Consider the following 23,321-nt stretch of genomic DNA (forward strand, 5'->3'; position numbering starts at 1 on the left):
AGATTTAACTTGTAAATGAAGCATTCTGGTGCACTCTAACAGAGGGAAGTGTTATATCTTGTTCAGTTTTTTCTGTGGTTCAAATGAAAGCTGCTGTGGGTAACTTAGAAGGAGTCAAAAGAACATAACAGTGGCACAAACCCTGCGAACACAACTCTTATCATAAAACTCCATCATCTTAGTGCAACACACACTGATAGTATATCAAAGCGTCACATCATTTGACATGCATCAAATTATGCTCATAGTACACACCAGATGCACCATACAGAAACAAATAGTAGTAAAGATACAGTGCTTTGGATGTGCTTGTCCACACTGTAAATGTGATAAAATTGCTACTTTTCTGAAGAGTTAATATATGACAAAACAGCACAGCTGTGTGGGATTTTAAACAAAAAAACAATATGTGCAGGTGTTTTCATGCACATCATACACTGCTGGCTACAATGCATTCATAAGCACACTGTTAACATCTCATAGAAATTAAATAGAGACAACCTTTGTTTTGTATTGCACTGCATTCATATGTTGCTGTTGATGGGAAAAACAAAACTAAAAGTTAGTACAGCTCAGTTCTATGTTTAGTTGATTTGGATGAGGTAAGGTAACATTACTGTAGCATAGTTAAACCAGCCAGTTTGACTCCATGTAAAAACCCCAGGAGAACTCTTCTAATGATGATTTTTTTACTGGAAAATATATACTAATTCATCAGAAAAGGTGGTAATATGACTTGACAAACTGATGATAGATGTAAGTAATGGCACAGAGTAACATTTTTGTCAGAAGACGAAAATGGAAAGTGAACAATAACATTATCAACAGCTAGTATACGTCAAAAGCCTTTTAAAAACACGCCAAATTTCATGTGGAGTTCCAATGTTATCACGCTGCTGTTGTCAGTACCTTGATGTCAATGCCTCGTGCTGTGGAGGAGTTGTTGAAGAACCTCGAGGGAACCTTTGAAGCCAGGTCGGGTTCTTCTCTACCGAAACCAAGATTTAAGAGGATCTCCTCTGGGTCCTCCTCATACAGGTCCAGCAGCTCTGACACACTGTGGTCAAACACACAGGAAGTCAGTCAGTTAGCAAGTCAGTCAGTCGGTCAGTTAGCTGGTGAGTTAGTCTGCTGGTTAGTTAGTCGGTCTAACCGCAGGGTAAGGTTCTCCTCTGGGTGCTCCTCAGACTGCTCCGACACCTCTGAAACACTATGAAGACACAGACAGCCAGTTAGTATGTCTTTCACACAGCTTACGGTTAGTGAGTTAGTCTGTTAGTGAGGTCTTTAGTTCATTATTTGGTTAGTGAGGTACTTAATAAGTGCGATGGCTCAGCCTCCCTGGAGATTGCCACAATGCTCTGCCCCTCACCAGCTCCACCTAGAGCAGGTGGAGACCTGAAGAAACCTTATCAGGAGCAGATGATCAGTCCCTCCAGGATCTCGTCAAGCTGTTCTGTGATTATTATGGCCCAAAATGACAAATTGTGGTCCAATTATCAATGGCTTTTCAAAAAAACAGCCTTCAGTTGTAGTAATATTTAAAAATTTCTGTTGTAAAAAAATAGACTATTTAAAGAAATTGCTTATAATTTCTGGTTATACATACCATGGTATATAATAGGTACCAGTGAGAAGAAAGAAAGGTTTAGAGATCTTTTAGGATTTCAGGTATGTCCTGTTTATAGCCAATACCCCGCAGATAGCTAGCGAGGTGACTCGACAATATAACTTTTTCTCAAAAAGTGAGGCTATAAGATAACCTTAGCGCATCCTGTCATATCATGTAATGCTGCCAACAAGCTACATGCTAACAATCAAATTGTTCTTTTTAAGTATTAAATGGTGTATTGGAGAAACTTGGCTATAGTGACACATAGCCTTGGGGTAAAGTGGTGCCTGAGAGGATAAATTCCAGTTATTTTATGCAGATAACTGTGGTGAGTGGTAAAATTGGAAAGTATTCTGCCTTGGGCTATTTTTTGTGGGGATTTGGAAAAAATTGCAAGATTGCACTCATTGCAGGGACTGGTTGAATATGTGGTAACTCTTGCGATCACACGTTAACAGATTCCTGGAGGGACTGTTTGATGAAGTATACCCAGGTTTGCATTCAGTGCCGCCAAAATACGGTGAATTCGGTGAAGGTCCTGCATAACAGACTAGTGTCACAAGCTGTTACTGTGGCAGTGGGGGAATTCAGAATTGTTAAAGTGGCTCCATGAATCTTAGGCTGGAACTCTGTGGTGTTTCTATGCATCTCTGCTCTGTTGGCCTTTTACCATGAGTTGCCTGGTTTTCACCTGACACATCCATCAAGCTGAAAAATCCTTCAATCTGCTGCAAAACGTTGTCACACTGAATGCAGCACCGGAGTCTCTCAATCCTCATGTCAGCAAATAGTAGTGGATGGATTACCCATGATGCATCAGCCATTATCCATGATGCAGAACTCATTACACACAAAACACCACTCGTCTCCAACTGCTGGAGCACTGCCCAAACCCTGGCGCCATCAGCCACGCTTCCCTGCTTTGACCTCATCACCTTTCCCAGCCCACCCACCACCAGTAAATTAGCCTCCCAGTCAGTTCAACAATAAAACTACTGATGCTCACAGAGAGCAAGTATTTACTTTATTGACAACACCTGTTTCAATGATGGAAATCTTGAAAAGTTTACACCCACAAATTCAGACAGAGCAGTGACACTGTGAGCTGTTATTATTATTCAAACCAGTTAGATGTCACTGGGCAGAGCTATGGGCGGGTTTAGGTGTGGAGCTTGGGGCGTAGCCTGGTTCACGCCTTTACTGTTTAGGTAAGTGGCTTCAGTTAGCTACTGAAATGAAAACAAAAACTTTTGGCCAGAAACCAATCACAATGGTTCTAATAAACTATGTTAACATCTTTATATCATTACATCTTTATATACATAGGTCTTACATCCTTTACGTTAGTGGTTCTAATAGTATCATATACTTAAAAAAATGATAAATATAAACAAATACCATTGATAAGGATCTCTTAAATTAGTTTCAGTTTCGTTTTTTTCTTTTAAAGAATTGTAATGGAGCTGAAAAGAATTGTTACTTATTCGACGACATACTGTATACACTGATACTGAGTTCATACGCCTGAAATGAACTAATGCTGGTTGGTCAGACCCGTCTGTCTAGCTCTTTTTATGACCCCTCATTATATGCTATGGCCTGAGTGTGGACATGAGTTATTAGTAATTTAAGGAAAGAATGACTTTCCTGCTCAGACTGAGGGATTTTTAGGAACCCGAAGAAGTGAGTTCATCTAGTATTTCACAAGAATAAAGCTATTAGAAAAAATGTGAATTTTGTGTAACTGAATTATAATTTTTAATTTCTCATACCCTTGATCATCTTTCAACCAATCATATGTATCTTGGGATCCCTTGGTTAGGAAACCACTGCTCCATGCCTGTTCATATTATTCAATAAACCTGTACTTGTTCTTAAAGCCAAAAGATCACCTCTGGTTAGATTTTTACATCTGATCAGGTACAAACAAGATCTCTGTTGTGTCTCACATCTCATTGGTTTGAAGTTATTAACAGCCCGCAGTGTCTCCACTCCTCTCCACCTGTTATCACTGCTTTACTCCATGAGTGTGACTGACGAGGTAAACTGACCTGGACACGGTGCTGCTCTTCCCAGATCCTGTGGAGTTCATACTTCTTCCTCTTTCTTTATATTGACTCCTTTTCTGATCTGCTGCAAGACCAAAACTACACACACACACACACACACACACACACACACACACACACACACACACACACACACACACACACACACACACACACACATACAAACACACACAAACACACACACACACACACACACACACACACACACACACACAAACATGCATTCGCAAACACAGAAATATTTACACACATACACAGGATAGAGAGAGGAGAAACCAGGTTACCAACCAGCTGGAACTTTATTTACTGAACAAAGAGAGGAGAAGAAAATGACTCACCAGGATTCAGTTTTCTTGTTACTGGATTGAAGATGGTTGGCTGTGGACACAGACAGGTAAATAAAGATTACTCATACATCATTCTCTTGATCAGACCGAAGGAAGGTAGAATCATGAGTGAAGCTGATGATGATATCATATCTTGTCCAGCTGCAGCTAATGACTATTTTCCTTATGGATTTCTTTTCTGATAAACTGTTTAGTCTATATAATGTCAGAAAATAGTAACACACGCCCATCACAAGTTCCCCCAGAGCTCAAGGTGACATCTTCAACTAGCTTCTTTTGTCTGACCAACATCAGCCTGATAATTGGAATGCATGTCCTCATTATTCAGTCTGACATCTTGTTCATGTTAGCCATTTTTTTCTTTGAGAGGGAGGTTATTGTGGCCATTATCCATCACGTCAATGACATTTTTAGTCGACAAAGAAGCTGTGGTTGTGACCTATTTGAATTTCTGAAAAAATCTGAGATGTGGGCAGTGATTCAGAGGTTTGGAACCAGCCTAATTCAACAGTCCAATTATACAAAACATAGAAAAACAAAAACATCCCATAAGAAGCTGGAAAAAGAAAATGTTTGTATATTTCACCATGTTTGTTGTACAGCTCTAGGGATGGTTGGTCAGTCAGTCAGTCCAACACTTTGGTCCAGACTGAAATATCTCAACAACTACTGGGTGGATTGCCATGAAATATAGAGCAGACATTCATGGTGCTTAGAGGATGAATAATAATAACTTGGGTGATCCCCTGACTTTTCCTTCAGTGTCACCAGCAGGCCGAAGTTCTCATTTATCCTGTGACATAACTTATCATTTAGTAGAAAGATTGGCACAAAATTACTACAGATGTCCTTCCTTATTTACAGATTTATGTAAGCAAAAAAGCTATATTTTTTGTTTTATACATTGTATGTTGTTATAATCATGTGTTATGTGAAGTGTACTGAGACATGCTGCGATTTTACTCTCAAAATTCTTGGTTCCCTCAGGATGAATCCTAATGACTTTGATGATCCACTGACTTTTCCTCTTGTGTCACCATCAGGTCAAAATTTTAATGTTACAAATACTTTGGTTTATGACCAGATACCTGATACTTGATCAGATATTCTATATCACTTTACAGGTAAAGTTGCAGACCACGCGTGGACGTCTACACAGTACACATTCATGTACAAAGCTCTGCTCCTGTTTTAACTAGTTGTCTTAGACATGTTTTGTTGTCATAAAGAGACTCAAGAGAATCAAGTCCGGCTCCATTACACTTCTCTCCTCATGGTTCCTCAGGTCCAAAGTTTTTTCAGCGATTGTCCAATCATAGCTTTGCAGCGTAACTAGGCCCAGCAAGCCTGCAGTGGGCTGTGATAAGCAGCATTTTCAGAGTTTTGCTGATGGTGTCTTTTTTTTGAGCCTTTCCAAAACTAAAAACACAAAGTGTAGAGTATGGATGATATCATAAACTAACTGTTTATGGGCTCACAGATTACATAAAAAAAGCCCTGTTTATGACTAGCACATGCACAGTGTAGTATTTTCCCACTGTGTGTCAGCTGGTCCTTGATGCTATCAGAGTTTACACTTCAGCAACCTGTTACCTGAAATAGCCTCACATTTGCATAACACATAAGCTAATCCTCATCCTAAAAGCCTTTTCTCTTCAAACAGTAAAAGTGAAACATACTATTTGAAAATAGGAACGAGTATTTAATCAGTTGGTTAGCTCTAAACCTGTTAGCACGCGGTATCATTTATGTAGCCACAAAGTGCATACTTAAGAGCCCTTTTACGGGATTCTTGTTTTAAAATGAGTCAGCTAGTAACATTGAGAGGTCAGTTGAAGACAGTGTTTTCAACCAACTCGTGGAGCTGGAGCTGTTAGCAGTTTTTATTTCAGCCAGCAAAAGTGACAGTCATCAGTTAGAAATGAGAAGCTGATTTTGTCTGTCTGAAATGAAAAACCCATAAGGCGTCATGCAAGAACCACATGTACGAACGAAATTCACTAGCGGTCCAGACACTGTCGTACGTGTCATGATTACATCATCTTTGCCCGTCTTCACTGGAGAGTAACACTTGTTTGACTCACAATTATAATGTCCTAATATGAATGAATTTTCCATTTATATATGATACAGAAGATTTTTATGGGCATATTTTGCTGCAGAAGCTTCCACATGTCAGTAGTTGCTATGAAACTCTGTGTCTCTCTGCAGCTCTCTGATCCTTTGCCCGCTTCAATCACAGGCCGCTTTGCTGTAGAAAGACGTTTTTTAACAATTAATTTCACGTCAGAGCATTCCCTCTTTATCTCTGTGACAGTACAGAGCTGCTCTGATGACACATTGTTGGCAGCTGGATTCATATTTTCTACTACTGACGCTCCTGAATTTGTCATATGTTTGTCTACTGATTTCTTAAAGCAGGATTTGAAGCTGTGCAGCGTTTTTTTACTCTTTGGGAACTTTTTTGTGAATGAAACTCACCATTCACAAACGGATGGAGCCTTATAAGGCCATTTTAGGGGCGTGGACCCTGCTAATGATCACATCTCACGAACGCTCACCTAGTCATGAATAGGTGACATTCATCAGGCTGAAACGAGCGATTTACGACAAGTTCAGGCAGTTAAGAGACTTGGAACACAAGCAAAACCTCACATAAAAGAGTTTTAAGAGAATAGATAAGAGAGTTTTAGGACAAAAATACTGTTCTTGCATGAGGCCTACTGTTTCCAAAATGACTAAGAATTCTGAGTAGTAAATCTGCTGCTGTTATGACTTTATAAATGAAGCTGACGCAGGTTAACTTTTATTGTGTCAGAGAAATGAAATTAATCAGCAGGTGAAAGTGTGACTGTTGTTTTCTTTCTCAGTTCAGAAAAACCTGTTGAGACCTGTCGGCCTCCCACTGTCTGTCTGAGTGCGTCTCTCTCTTTTCCACTTCATTTCAGCTGAATATCTTCTTCTTCTTTCTTTGAATCCACAGTGTTTTTTTCCTCTGACAGACAGCTGGATTAAAGGAGCCAAACATGATGACGACTCGCCTCCTTACACTAAAACACTTATTCACTTCCATCCTATTCACCCTGAATCCTTTAATTCACCGATTCACTTCCATGGCACTCCCACATTAACTCTTTAATCCGCCCCATCCTGCCTTGATAATGTTTGACATCATTACAGACTATTAGGATCTGTTCATACATGACATCTCCAAAGCCTTCTGCACCACAGAGGACATCAGCTACTTTTATCATCTCTCAGCATGATTAAGGCAATTACTGTCAGGACATGAGGTGAGATTTAGGCTGATACAGGAAGTAGACAGAGCCATGCAACTAAAGAGGCTGCTTAGGTTTTCAACAAAAACTACAACCAAATCTAAAAACTGTACTATTATCTTTCCATCCTAACGTCATGTCCACATAAACATTTATGTCTATCTGCAAACCAGCTCCTCACTATAGCATATGTGCTTTTTCAGTGTTTTTTTAGGGAAGAATTAGTTTTTCATCCAGCTGGGAAATAAAAGCTGGACATGTTAATACTAAAAAGATAAAATTTATTGGTTGTTTGTATGAAATTAAATAAAGTTAACTGTAACTATGTTGTAACTAAAATGTATCTGAGATTCCTGATCGAATCTACAAACCCTCTGACCTCTCAGATCAACTCATTAGCATCTATTCAGTCTGACTACACCAGCTGACCACACACACACACAGAGCATTCCAACATGTCCGTGTTCAGTGCTTCAACATAAAGTCATTACTGGCTATTGTTCACTCAATAACATATATGCCCACACACTATCAGAGCCATTACTTCGCTATTCATAGCAGGTCAGAGGAATAATGAAAACACACACACACACACACACAGAAGACACACACAGAGGACAGTCAATCATGCATGCAGTGTTTCCACACCTCCGTGACTGTTGACTTTTCCCTCAAGAAGAAACAGGAGTGAGGAATGAAGATGGAGCAGAGTATCATACTGTTGATTCTACTGACACTGTTGTGTTTGTCAGACATCACGCCTTCATTTACACTCGGGATCAAGATGCATGCTGATTATTTTGAAGGGTTTTTTTTTTTTTCAAACACACATACATCTGAATGAGTGATTCTTTTATATATCAAAGTCCTGATTTAAAAGAGATCACTTTTCTAATTGCTAAAGCTGCAATTAGGTGGAGGGGGTCACTAGTCATGAAAAAGCTTTATTTTATGAAGCGAAGCCTGTGAGCCAGTTCAGGCAGGCCACTCGAGTCTACCACTACATCCACATGGCATATTCTTTTCACTGCACATGTATATCCAATGTACCATGTTATGGTGTCACTTAAGCCCTCAGTGCTCTGCTCACTCTTCTACATGAAAGCTATGCTGACACTTTCTGCAACAGCTGCTGTCCATACAGCATTCCCCACTCGCTGCTGTCCTGAGCTTGGTTTTCTTGCGGCGAGTGACGAGGTCTAGGGGTGGGCGATATGGCCCTAAAATAACATCACAATATTTCAGGGTATTTCTGAGATAATGATTGTCATGACGATGTGACAGAATTCTCCTTGCGGGACTTTTGGCTCTCGTTGTACTCAACCAGGTGCTTCTGCTTTAGGTGGTGAAATAAGTTTGTTGTACTGCCCCCTTTTGTTGTTACAGTCTTCTTGCACTTCTTAAATATTACCGCATTTTGTTGTACATCTGATGTAACCAAACTACTTCCACACTACTAAAGTCGCTCCTCTTTTTAGAACTAACTCCTCCAGCGTGGAGCTGGTAGAAGTGTTACTTTCGCTTTCAGCCATGTTTGTTGTTACTGTGTGTGACGGTATGACATCATTATGTCAACAACTTGGGATATTTCCATTATGACGATATGATTCTTTTTTTCATCATATTCAAAATTATACCAATATTATTGTGAACAATACGATATGGCACACCCCTAATGAGGTCCAAGTCTAGACATAGGTTGGCTGACTGAAATTCTGATATGGTATGCAGTCGCTACTTGTTGTTGTCACCTTTACATATTCTTTGGTTTTTGAAAATATTCAATGTCATTACTGATGCTTACTCATCAATGCACCTTACCTGGAATTTTGAGGAATATTTTATTATTCATGGCTTCTGCCCAGTTACATTACAGTCCAGTGCATCTGCAAAGTAGCTTCCCCAGACTTAACACCTTTAACAGCCTACATGTAAAGTCTACAGTTTTACCTGTAAGATTTAAGTTTATCTGTGATGTGAAAGCATCTGAAAAATCCCTCGGTGGTGGAGGTGTTGTAACCTTTCATTGTTTGCCAACCGCTGTTAAACAGCAAACGACACTAAAGAAGAAGCAGAAAGTGTTTCAGCAAGAGTTTGATGTGTGCTGTGGTTCAGCATTATTTCAACCAGTCAACCTAGCATAGCAGGTTTCTGTTCAAAGAGGACAGTTTTATTGTCCCCATACGGCCATGTTATGTGGATTCGTAGCCAACAGAAATTCAAAATGAGAGTCCTGACAGACACACATTCAGAGTTGCTGGAGAAAGGAGAGGAGAGAGAAGAGAAACAGCGGGAAGAGGAGTTTTCTTTAGCCACTGCCTATGTAGCTAACGTTAGTGCTGATTTGAATGTAAGCCAAAATCGACAAGAAGGATCAAGATGTTCAGTTCTTCTACAGTTGTACTGGTCTACAGTAGGATCGTTGAAAAGATGGATACTGCTTTTAAGGCCTGCTAGGGCGGTTTTCACACCCACAGTTGTTCAAGAGGTTTCTTACGCAGGCTCACTGTGTACGTGCATGTTTGTGTACTGCATGCATTGCGCTGGTCTGGCCTCCCTTTCAGTCACACTTCTCCATTTCCATGACAATTAGATTTGGGGTTACGTAATTTTTCATAGAAGACTTGTGAAATGCATAGTCTTGCTTCATGTACAATGACACAGCTACAAAAAGAAAGTTCAGTGATTCAAATGACTACATGACAACTTTTAAGGTGTGGCCTTGATGATATCCAACTTCGCATCTGACTCTGTATAGATGGAGAACTAGAGGATTCAAAATGTCAAAGTGTTCCATAAGTTGCCTGCGTCAGTAAAAATTAAGAATTAGCAGACCATGGGTGGGAAACTTCTAACAATGAGCAGAAATCTCTAATCTCGTTTTCATTGTGAGTTTTTCTCTGTACTGACCTTCAGCTCCCAGTGAAAGGTCATCTTCAAAGCTGCAGCCGTTCCTCAGCGCTCCTGTTCTCACACAAACACACACACAGTAATAAAGTTGTAAAATCCCTACATTAACATATTAATAGTAACACGGGGTAAGAAAAAGTTCTCAACCACTTCTGACACACAACCCCAACGATAACCCAAACCTAAAAACAAGTTGTGACTGGTTTATCAGTCGAACAGGTTAGGGTCTTCACAATATGATACATACACACACACAGAAAATGTGGATTACCTCTGCTGGGAGAAGCACTCTGGTCATCTAGCGAGGCTCCGAGGGGAGTCCTGGATGAGAAACAGAGAAAAAGAGAGATTTATATATCCACCCAAACCATAAACTGACCATTAAATATAAGTCAAACAGACCACTCAGTGTGGTCACATCAGCTCCTGTCAGCCCAAAAAACAGGGCAAAACACACTGCCTGTGCCATTTTCATCATATGACGAATCACACAGAGGAGGTCAGTGTCACTGCTACATCAGGCTAGCTTAAAATACCTTTAGCCTGAGATAATACAACTAGCTGTCAGATAAGGTAAGGCACAGTCCTGACTAGGCTAGCTTACAACAAACTAGGCTAGAGCATCTATTCCAGGCTAACTACTGGTCAAAATGAGGGTAATGTCCCATGCTAAGCCTTGATCGATATAAGCAAACTATCCCAGACTCATTTCTGGTTGAATTAAAGTAAACAAGCTAGCCCATTGTATATATGAAACTAACTATCCAAAGCCAATACCTGGTCAGGTTTACCTGTCCCAGGCTAATTCCTGGTTGTGCAACACTCCCAGGCTAACTACTGACCAGGCAACACTATCACAATCTGTCTGGCTAAGGCTCACAAACCTAGACTAACAGCCTGTCTGAATAAGGCAAAGTATCTCAGGTTATCCATTAAATAGGATACAACTAAGTATACCATGCTCCTTCTAGTCTGGCTAAAGCTAACTATCCCAGGCTAACATGGGCAGTTCCTTAGATTTTACATTTAGTCATTTGGCAGATGCTTTTATCTAAAGCGACTTAAAAGCGAGGCAAGACTGCCTGTCAGGTTAAGGCTATTGGAAATAAGCCTTAACATGACAGGCAGTTTTGCCTCACTTGTAAGTCACTTTAGATAAAAGCATCTGCCAAATGTCTAAATGTAAAATCTAAGGCTAACTGCCCATCAGACAAAAGGCAACAGTCCTATGGTAACTGCCTGACAGGTGAAGGTACACTATCCTAGGCAAACTCCTGGTTAGGCCAGGCTACTACTGACCAGGCTATGCTCAATATCCCAGGCTAAATCCTGTTCTTAGTACCTATCCCAGGTGTCCTACTAACCAGACTAGTTGTCCCAGGCTAACTAGATCAGCCTTGTTGACAGTAGCAGTAAGCCAGCGGGTCTGAGCTGCTGTCTGCAGCCGGACACTGGAAACTCTGAGCTGTTACACAACCTACAGCTTATCAATGGGACAAACTTCGTGCCAGCCTTCAACAAACACACACGGACGCTTGTATAACAGCACGCAGCCGCAGTGGTCCCACGGCAGCCATGTTGGCCCCAGGCCTCTGGCCTGCAGCTGTTGCTACAGTAACCTGTAATTCTGATTCTTCTGGTCATGTTATCACATTGATGTTACAACATCATCGTGTTATGACACGTCAGCACTGAAAAGCTTTTGAGTGACAGCAGCTCATACTGTGTGTGTGTGTGATAACAGTGTTGACTCAGCAGAAAGAACCCCTCCTCTGTTTACTCTACTTTCTTTTTTTGGCCTTTCTTTCCGTCTTCTGTCAGCTTCTTCCTGCATCTTTCTTTCCTTCTTCCTTTGCGTTAGCGGCTCTATGTGCCCTATCTCTGGGCGTTGGTCTTCTCTTTTTATAAGTGTATGTATTCTGTGTGTTTTATGTCTAGGCGTTGACTGTGTTGGTTCTACGTCAGCAGCTGATAACACTGCTCCTAAACACACATACACTTTCACGCACAAGATATCAATAAACCATCAGGCAAGAAAACCATTCAGTCTGTCACTGAACCAGTCAGTTAGAATTTAGAGGTCCATACTGCTGACTTTTCAAATTTTAGTCCATTAACTACTAATTTTATTTACTGTACATTCATGTTCATCATTTTCTATTTATCCATTAGTTTTTGATTGATTTTCTTCCTTCCAGGAGGACATTGGTTTCAATTAATTTCTAAGACAATGAACTTGCAGTATCCTGTAACTGGCTGCAGATAGATAATCCATCACAGTCAACATTTAAGCACCTTTATATGAAAAATCTGCACTGCTTTAACACATGCCAATCAGATGGTAGGATACGTTGCGCGTCCTTTAAAAAGGCATAATGTGTAAAAATTGGCCAGAATTTTAGTTTAAAACATTCCCAAATTATCTAAAATTATCAACAGAATGTTTAGAAATAACAGTTTAGACATTATGTACATGTATTGTGTTGCAGAGATATCTACTGAAGTTAGCATGCTAACCAGTTAGCTCTGGCACCATCTGGCCCATACTGTCTTGTGTAATACAACTCTGTACCACAGGGGTGATAGTGAGTCACTATAGCGCCCAGTCTGCCCTCAGTCCAACATGAGAGGAAGAAGTAGCACCTGCAGTAATTGCGGGAGCCAGGCTGAATGCTTATGATTTTTTTTTTTTTACTGCAGGACTGTTAATATGTCACTTTATAAAGTTTTAATATTTTTTCAGGTGAGAAAGTAACAACATAGACTCCCAATATGTGGTCAGTTTATCCAAATTATGTCTATTTAGAAAGTTGCACCGACACTGTAGGAACATCAGGCTGCTGCTGCAGATGCAGGCTGGGAGGCATCAGCTGGTCATGTCAGCTGATCCGACGAACTGCACTGGGTTGCACCAACTATGTGAAAGCCGATATGAGCCATTTGGCATCGTAGCACGTCAAAGTAAGCTGGATCGATATTGAAACATCATATCAATAAATTAGGTCTCTACTGGATTACTGTGTTGTAAAATGGCAGCAATTAATGGAAAAATGATGCTGTGTGGCAGAAAAAACGTTTTACCATTAGTGAGTTCTGTGTCATTTTATGATTTACACCTACCCTAGGGGAATGTGTGTAAATATTTAGTTGTTACTTAGAGTTATGTTGTAACTTATCTCCATGGTGCAACTGCTTTCTGATCTGACGCCATAGCACAGATTCACTGTGAACAGTAAGCTTTACGCCATATTCAGTGAGTAATAATGGTGGTGAGTGGCTCATGCTTGTGTGTGTGTGTGTGTGTGTGTGTGTGTGTGTGTGTGTGTGTGTGTGTGTGATACCCCTACTTGTTTGGATCAAGTGACCAATTCTTACACATTATACCTTTAATCAGATGGTCAGTGAATACTGTACCTGCATTCAATCAGCCAGCTGGTGATCTTGTTAGGAACACGCCCTGACAGAGAGACAGATGAACATGTTAAAGCAAAAACCAACAGACGCTGTGTCTAACAGTGATTACAACATGCTATAAAAATATTATAGTGGTGCCAGACGTCAGTATATAACTCTCAACATCTCAGCTGATGACAGTTATGGTGCCAGCTAGCTGCAATTGCACCACAGCTTACATCTAAATGAGCCACATCCAGTCCCTGTTTACACCGCTGTGGCTGCAACTAATGATATTTTAATTATTGAGTAGTCTGTCAATTATTTTTCCATTTTCCAAATTATCCATTTCGACCTCCAATACCCAGCGATGTCCTTCCTTAAGCCTTAATATCTTATGGAAAACAATGTATTACAAAAACAAAGTTGGGGGTTTTTCCCATTCACTTCAATACAGTCACTTTTCTTAAGTCATCATCTAATGAACATTAGAACATCAGTGGACCAGCAGCTTAATACACTTCAGCATTAGAGCTGTGTTTTTGAGGCCAACATAGGCCAACAAATTTGAGATATCAATATTTTGTGGCTGAAAAATAAACTATCAGTGCTCTCTAGTAGACAAACTATGTAATGGAGATATAGTTCCCAAATCACCCCATATACAGAATTACTGGAATTTCTGTTCTGCAATTTCTTGTTACTTATCAGTCAACATATACAGAGATACTGATGTAACTGCAGTAAGATACCATTATCATGCTGATGTATCATCTGGGCCCTATTTAGCCCTGACAATGGTACCCAGCTAAAGTGGATGGTGGCTGGCAGTAAAGTGAATATCAGATACTGTAGCAGAAAATAGGATTTTCTCAGCCACTACAGGGTTCATGTGAAATATTTGGCTTTTTCACAATACAGTCAACATTCAAGGTTGTTTAAAGACACACATTAACAACATTGCTTTGGTGACAGTTAAGTTCTCACCTGGTTCTTCTGAGGGTCTCTGAGCATCCCCTTCAGAGTCCGTCTGGCTCTGTTGGGGCCCCTGGGGGCCACAGTGCTCTGGTTCTGTTTCTTGCCAGTCTCTACTCTGGGCCCAGGCCCGACGCCGCAGACAGGCTATGCTGCAGTCTGACTGCACTGTGGGATCTGAGGATCAATGAGGCAAATAATCTGTCAACCTGAGAACCTGACCGCAGTGAAGTCATCAATCAGGTTTGGCAGGTATTCAACCTGACAAACAGAAACTACAACTGATTCATTACAAACACACACACAGCAGGTGAGTCAGGTGGAGTGATCACACGCAACAGTCCTCGCCCTACATATCTAGACCATCTAACTGTTCTTTTCAACCACCTTTCATAAGGGTCACTCCAAACACAACTGAGGACCAGCCACACCAGCATTAATGGCAATGTGATATCTTTTATATCAGCACCTTGAATTCCAATATATTTGAAAATTCAGTCATATCAGCAAGGTAAATCTGTGTGGAACAGTCACTTAAAGATTAATGTTGATGAACTTCAGCACCCTAATTTGCACCATCATACAATAGCAAACCATTTAAACACAGCTAACCTTGAATTGGCAGTCACAAAATAGATTAGCAAACGGAGGATGCTACTGTTTTAGGTAACTGTTGTGCCAAAGCCCTCGGGGACAGTTTACAGTCGGTCATGAGCTAGCAACTGGTATGGTGGAGAGTAGCTGCTCATAAATGTGCATTGTTTTTATTTTGCAAGCTAGATGGCTTGCTAGTGCGCTTGTGAGTAATCTACACAGCAAGACAGCAAGCTCCTAAAAAAAAATTAAAATAAAAGATCGCAAGTTCATTGTACCGTCTATAATCAAAACGATTTGTAAAGAAATATCACTCTGCCACTTTTTGCTGTGATGAGGCTATAAACAGTGGTACAAAGTAACTAAGTACATTTGCTCAAGTATCATACTTAAGTACAATTTTGAGGTACTTGTACTTTACTTGAGTATTTCCATTTGATGCTACTTTATACTTCCACTCCACTACATTTCAGAGGAAATATTGTACTTTCTACTTCACTACATTTATTTGACAGTTTTAGTCACTTTTCTGATGAAGATTTGACACAATGGATAATATAACAAGCTTTTAAAATACAACACATTGTTAAAGATGAAACCAGTGGTTTCCAACTTTTTTGGCTTTTGATGTCTTACAAAAAGCAGAGTGTAGTCGGGGTCACATTTCAGATGTCTGAGTTGTTAAAAGGGATCTATTATGCTTTTCCTTATTTTCAGTCATATATGTAATGTTGCAATGTCAAATGTTCATATTAAACGTGGCCAAGGTGTCAAATAATGAGGTAAACTTATGTAGAAGTAATCCCTGTGAGCAGAAAGCACCAGCTTCAGACTCCTCTGAAAGCTGAGTTTCCACCAGTTTTTTCTATTTTGAGAGTGGGCTCATCTGGAGGGGTCCTTAAAGAGACAGGATCTAAAACTGCCTTTTAAGAGACAGAGGCTGAACTGAGGGGCTGCATAAAGGGCCAGTATAAGATAAATAAGGAGTTTTTTGAACTGGTAATCATGCAAAACTACTCTAAGGGAGACCAAAAATAAAATTTTTCCCTCTAAACTTTCAAGGTTTCATTCAAGGTAGGTTTCATTTCAATAAATGTTCAAATGATCCAATATTTACCCAAAAATCAAAGATTAGAGAAAGAAATCAAACAGATTTGTGTATCAGAACTTTGTTTTTCTTCTTTCCTCTCCCATTAATTATCTCTCGACCCCTCGGATTTATCTGGTGACCCTTTGGAGGGGCCTGACCCCTAGGTTGGGAACAACTGGACTAAACTAGTTAACTGTATATAAAATAGTTCAAACTACAGATGGGGGACAAATTAAAGTATTAAAGTAGAAAAATATCAGTCAGAGGGACCAAACCACTACTTTTACTACAGATATTTTACATTTTGTTATGTACTTTTACTTAAGTAGACACAGTGGATCTGAGTACTTCTTCCACCACCGGCCATAAAAGAGTAAAGTTACATTGGTACCCTCCTTAAGGTGTATAAAGAAAAGTATATATAAAAAATATAAATACATACAGTAATTACATACAAAACAATGTTTTTCTTGCTGTAATCATTCCTCCTGTTCATACTGACCATTAGAAGATCCCTTCATAATGCACTTAAAATGTAAGTGATGGAGGACAAAATCCACAGTCCTCCTTCTGTACAAAAATGTATTTAAAAGTTTATCTGAAGCTAATATGAAGCTTCAGCGTCCAAATGAGTCAAATCAAACAGATATCTTTCAACGTTACAGTCTTTTTAGTGCCAAAGTCCCTCTTTTTGTTACTATACTTCCACCGCAGCTCAACAGGGAAACACTGTCTGAGGAAACACAAAGAGGAAATTTGATGCTAAAAAGACTGTAAATGTGTCAGATATCCACTTGATATGACTAACTCAGACTGCTGAAGCCTCATAGAAGCTTCACATCAACTTTTAAATGCATTTTTGCATAAAATGACTGTGTGGACACACTGTGGAATGTTGGCCTTTATCACTTACACTGAAAGCATGTTTGAAGGGGATCTTTTAATAGCCGGTATGAACAGGAGGAATGATAACAACGAGGAAAACCTTCATATGGACACATGACTGTTGTTTAAAGACACTTGAAAAATGGTGAACCTGTCTTTTAAGGATGGCTCTAGAGGAAAGGTCATGGGGTCATTAAAACAGGATTGAAATTGTCCATTTTACAGCTTTTTTCTTTAAGCGGTCTTGTTGTTTTGTTTGTAATTTATTGATAATTTTTAAAAACTCAAATACCTGTACATGCATCTTAACTTGATATTTTTAATGCTCTTTTGTGTCATGTACGGCAGTTTTCTTAGCATGTTGTTATTGTCTGTAGGTTTTTACGCTGTCTTCTGGAATAGGCCTCTTTTGAAAAATAGATTTTAACCTCGGTAAGACTTTAACCTGGTTACATGAAGGAAAAGCATCCTTCGTTCAGCCTGCAGTTGATCCTGAAGGATCCTGCTGAACAGATGTACAGGCTGACCAACATCATCATTTGCCAGCAAAGACATAAACCCTCTGAGCACAATGTGTCATGTGGACAAAGTAATACTGAAAGATGAAAGAATTATGGAATCCAATTTGTTTGTTTCCATTTAAACAAAGCACTTCCTGCAGCTGCTTCAAAGTAACAACCAAATATACAGCTAGGAGTATCGATTGTGGCTTATAATGTGTTGAGTTACAGTAACTCAGGTAGCTTAGCTTATATAGCTTATAGGTTGTTTCCACTGCTGTAACTTCCAGGGGATCAAAAACCTTTAGAGGAACTCAGGGACTTAACCTTTGTTACAGGTGGAGGAACAAGGAGATACATTTATTTTGCGTATGATAGTATACCCATTCAAACCAACCCAGTGATGCGTACTATACAGTAGATACAAAATACAGCATGACAACACTGTGTTTCAGTGGCTCACGTTTTATTATTCCTTCACCGGTCTACTTTGCCTAATCGGCACGGCTCTTCTGATGCAGTGGAAACATAAAATACAGTAAAGGTTTAGTTCCTCTGGTTCCATACTTCCTGGAAATGTTTGGTCGAAAACGGCTATTAGTTACATTTTAACCAAGATAAGAAGTTAGTCAATTTTGAGGCAGAACAAAATATTATCCACTGCTAGACTGCCATGAAACTATTGGGCAGATTCATATTCACTTGTATTGTATTATTAACAGAAACCCCTGCCCCACCCACCCACCCACACAAACACACACAAAACAGTCAGTGTTTCATCAGACGTGTGTGTGTGTGTGTGTGCAAATAGGAAAACCCACCTGTACCAGCGCTGGTGTCCATTCCCAGAGCTCCACTCTCCATATCTGCCTGCTGTGTGTGTGGTTCAGGTCAGTCAGAGAAGACTGACGACTCTACAGCAACATCAGCAAAAGGTAACACACCTGGGGAGAGCGAGAGAGAGAGAGACAGAGAGACAGGCACAGGCCTTTATTTTGATGACCAAATTACCCACACTGAGACCAGCTGTGATTACACACACACACACAGGCACAGCTGTCAAAAAGAACAGCCATGAAATTTTGTACAGACATTAATGGTTCCCAGAGGATGAATCCTACTGACTTTGGTGATCTCTAGCACAGTGTTACTCATTGCGCAACTTGCAAAGCTTTAATTGGTGGCTCGCATCACAGTTAATAATTATGATAATGCAGCTAATGCACATAATTCACCAGGATTGCAACAACAAACTCCAAATATAACATGAAGAAAGTCAAGGAAATGCATGTCTGCTTCCGCTCATCCCATTAAGGTAAACCTGTTTTCAATTCAGATTGTATTGGCTGCATTATATATTGTGTGTCATGGGATGACAAATTAGGAGGCAGATTTACTTCATGGTTAGGGTGGCTTTTGGTGTTTTTGCAACAGACGTGGCTCTCCTATTGACTGTCTCCTGCCAGTATGGCTCCCATGCAAAGTGAAGACCTGTAGTGAAGACCACTGCTCTAGTGCATACATACTCAACAGACAAACTCCAGTCCACATCCAGACCGAATAGGAATTAATCTGGACCGTGAACAAAATTTAACCACAACCTGACAGGGACCACTTTTAAGTGATAGGCCTACATCACTATCACATACCATCACCTGTCATCATGCAGCTAGTTGATAGTCGCTGCAGTTAGCAAGGTTGTTGTCAGATATAGGAACTCCAGTTGAAAATAAGAAAGGTTGCAAGTGAAAAACTGTGTGTTTAAGGATGAGTGGACTGAGAAATACGCCTGAGGGAAGTACAAGACCATTGTTCTTGATTTGCAATGAAACAGTGGCCATTATGAAGAGTGGTGCTGTAAAACACCACTATGACACCAAACAGGTCTGTTTTAAACACAACTATCCCAAAAAAACAAGGAGGTAAGAGCCACAAAACTGAATCAGTTGAAGTCGTCATATCAACACTCCAGCAGAATCATTGTAAAATCAAACATTTTCAACAATGAATACAGTGAAGTACTCACTAATGAACATTTACACTAGTGTCTCCTGGCCTTCACACCTTTTATGCCCAAGTTTGAAGATGTCACTTCTCCCATTAATACAGAAATGCTATTCATGTACAGACTTCTGGAGTTTTTGTACTGAAATATCATCATTTAATGCATCATTACTTGACCTATGATGTGGTGGGAATTTGGTAAGTGGACCTCTAAGACTTGTATTTGAGTAACCCTGCTCTATTATCACAATGAGGTTGACATTGGTTGTTTTGAGTGAAATCTCTGAACAACTATTGATGGATTTACATAAAATTTAGTTCAAACACCAGGATGAATTGTAAGAACTTTGGTGATTCTCTGACTTTTCCTGGAGTGTCCTTGTTAAGTCAATTTTGTCCAGTACTTTAGTTTATGATCAACTACTGTAAAACTAATGACATTTCCATCAACCTCAGCAGTACTTTTGAGTTTAGAGGTAATTAGCAAATGTTAGAATCCAAAAACTTGGAAAGTTTTAAACTCCGTAAACACATGAACTCTTACCCGGTAGTCTCATCTGAGTAATGAATTACTTGATCAAGACAATAACTTGACAACAATTTTTCCAATCAGTCATTTAAGAGAACTATAAAGCAAAAAGAATCCTCTGGCTCCAGTTTCTCCAATGTGAGGATTTGATGCTTGTGTCCATTTTATATCATTCTAAATTGAGTATGTTCAGGATTGGGACTGTTGGACAAAACAAGACATCACCTTGGACAGTTTTTACTATTTTCTGACATTTTGTAGATTAAATTACAATATCAACAGATTAATTGTTAATAAAAATAAATATTAGCAGCATTCTTTCTGGTCCAAGTTGTTTATTTCAGTTAGAGTAAAGTTCTCAAGCTTTCCTGTTGTCACACACACACATGAAAAAAACACACTGGGCACTCATTCTCTCAGTCTCAGGCAAACTGCTGGCTGAGTCCCAGCAGCCGACTGTTCATACCAACAGGAACGAGATCACAGTTTATGTACAGCAATATAATAATATTGTGCGTCATTTGGTTACATGGTTGCTAATAATAGCTAACATGCAGAATGAGTCACAGAGTAATTTACTGAAATCAAACTCCATATGAACACATGAACAAGATGATATCAACATAGCAACAAGACTAGGTCAAAACCCAGTCTATGGCAAGACCGTGTATGAAATGCTAGAGGGCTTTGAGTTTGAAATGATGGCTACATGATGTGGTGACACTCAGCTGAGGTGACTGATGAAGTTACACCATTGGTCAACTGAGTGTTTGAAGGCCAACCAATGATGTAACTTCATCAGTCAGTCAGTTAGGGACAGACATTTGCGTATATAGGGCAGGGCCCCCTGATGAAGTCAAGCCAAAAAGATAATGAGATGATGAGGAGAAACCTAAAGCACAGAGGTAAACATAGTAAAATACAGATGGAGGAACAATGATGGAAAGGAGGAGGGAGAAAAAAAAGTGGAGCATGCAGCCAAATCTAAATGAGAACGTGTGAAACAGGAAACGAGTGTTTAGAATGAAGAACAGAATGACTTCCTGTCCGAGAGAGGGAGATAGGGGGTTGAGGGAGGGATAGATTTATTTTTAGATCACTCTTCCAAATGCAAAACAAACTGGAATGTTAGAAAACAACAACACACGCAGACTGTGTGCCGATAGTGAGTCTTTATCATATGTAAGTGAACACATGAGTACTAGTGACAAGCCGGTAAACTGTTTTTCACCCTCATCACATCCTCAGAATCTATCAGTATCAAACACTCTGCTCCTGTAGGCTTAAAGGAGGCTTTAACAAATATGCATCCCTCATATCCGTCCCTCACAGAGAACAGAAGCTGTGTGTGTTTGGATTCTGTCAGTTATTAAAGGATTTCAGGTTGACAAGTTTTCATGGTGAAAAAAACATCACAACATCCATAGAAAAGGGCTGGGTATCTGACTTTTGAGTACAGACCAGAATGTGTGAAGTATGAAAAGCTGTCAAGTACTTCAAATTGTCATTAAAAGATTGCTGGATATTTTTATATTAAAGGCGCCCCATAGTCTCCTTTGAAACAAACAAGATGGATGTTTTGTATGTATGTACGTTTCTTACCAAACCACTTTAGAATCTCTGAGGTCAAAAATGTTGAAAGACTGTTGCGACATCTTGCTTGAGACCAACTTATTGGGCAAACTGAAAGACTGACATCACCATCATTAGGCTCCACCCCCACAAAACAGTCCAGTAAACCAATGTAACATCCATAAACAGTTTGAAATATCAACAACCTACAGCAGACGGGGCTTTAATGTTAGATACTGTGCCTCACGCACAGTACAAAGAATCAAACATATGTCCTCACATCTCTAAACATTTATTCAACACCCTCGACAAAAGGCACGTATCTGACCACAGATCCATTGAGAGCGGAGTGATTCTGTTTACACTGCCATCATTTTCTTTCAATTAAATCATCGGCCTGTATTTACTGTCTAAATAGTATTAAACAAGACATTTTTATCGAGCATAATCACAAATTTGTATTGTTTCCACATGAATAGAATCAGATAAAATATATTCTTTTTTCAAAACCAGTCAGAGAAAAGTCAACATAAACATAAATTTGCCTGTTTATTCAAAGAAAAAACAACCAATTTAGCTCTCATTTATTACATCTGTGGTGTTCTTGACATTACTAACTGTGAAATATAATCATGACATACATAAGTTGCGTTATATTTATTGATAACAGTGAAGAGTTGGTCAGTTACTGCAATAAATAATAATAAACTGCTGTTTAGTCGCATCTCACAATGTTTTGATTGACAATAGATACTGTTGATGTTGCTTGGTAGCTGCTTTAGCTAATGTTAACATTAGCTTCACAGACTGAAAGAACAGACGGTTTTACAACCCTGAATCCGTGGGGGGTGAGTATCGTTAGGATTTAATCAATACTACTACTCATATCGATACTCCTTATTGTCCCGGTTCTTTATTGATACTCTTATTGGTTCTTTTTAATAACTAAAGAATTGCTTTTTTTTAAAAAAATATATTAATTTAAAGGACCATGGTATTCGGATTGTTGCAATCTGCAACCTCACGACCAGATGCCACTGAATTCTAAACACTGGTCTTTAAAAAAGAATAAATTCAGTGAATCCATGTGAATGCAGCATTACTGCTTTCATTATTGTTACAATACAGTCTATTATTAGAATGGATCACTTTAAAACGTCTACAGCTCTGTTTTTTGATATCGTGGCAGACTGAGAAGCACACCCTGTATCTTTTTATTTATAGAGCTGCCACTTGCAACATGTGTGACATTAAGACAATAGAAAACACTTAGGCATCATTATGAAATAAAGATAACATAACAGGTATGATTTCACTTTCAATTGGTTGATACATTCAACATGGTAACAGGACATGGGGTAAAAGTTATAATAGAAATAAATAAAAATAACTTAACAGAAAAGGTAAGCAATAAAATCAGATTCCTTTCAAACATTCCTGGAGCATACTAACTGTATGTGCACATTTCTTATTGTTTATAAGTTGGACAGACGATGGGCATGACCTCAAGAATTTGGATATATGGATATGAAATTTTCCTAGTAAAATTAATAAAATGACAGC

General features: G+C 39.4%; 1 protein-coding gene across 4 annotated transcripts in view; it reads right to left on the reverse strand.

Moving 5' to 3' along the window:
* Positions 1-23,321, reverse strand: part of itprid2 (ITPR interacting domain containing 2) — a 47,910-nt gene that overhangs the window by 19,401 nt on the left and 5,188 nt on the right. Inside the window, exons 2-11 of one of the 4 annotated variants that reach the window (XM_042426229.1) lie at positions 18,475-18,597; positions 14,597-14,761; positions 13,631-13,673; positions 10,488-10,537; positions 10,217-10,270; positions 4,020-4,059; positions 3,664-3,759; positions 1,154-1,210; positions 910-1,057; positions 502-534 (exon numbers count right to left, since the gene is read on the reverse strand). In XM_042426229.1, the coding sequence (XP_042282163.1) occupies positions 502-534; positions 910-1,057; positions 1,154-1,210; positions 3,664-3,759; positions 4,020-4,059; positions 10,217-10,270; positions 10,488-10,537; positions 13,631-13,673; positions 14,597-14,761; positions 18,475-18,517 (729 nt within the window). In that variant the 5' untranslated portion in view covers positions 18,518-18,597. The remainder of the gene's footprint in view (positions 1-501; positions 535-909; positions 1,058-1,153; positions 1,211-3,663; positions 3,760-4,019; positions 4,060-10,216; positions 10,271-10,487; positions 10,538-13,630; positions 13,674-14,596; positions 14,762-18,474; positions 18,598-23,321) is intronic. The other 3 variants (XM_042426231.1, XM_042426230.1, XM_042426232.1) reach the window with 3 other exon arrangements.

Source organism: Thunnus maccoyii, chromosome 11, assembly GCF_910596095.1.
Source record: "Thunnus maccoyii chromosome 11, fThuMac1.1, whole genome shotgun sequence".
In the NCBI taxonomy this organism is placed as follows: domain Eukaryota; kingdom Metazoa; phylum Chordata; class Actinopteri; order Scombriformes; family Scombridae; genus Thunnus; species Thunnus maccoyii.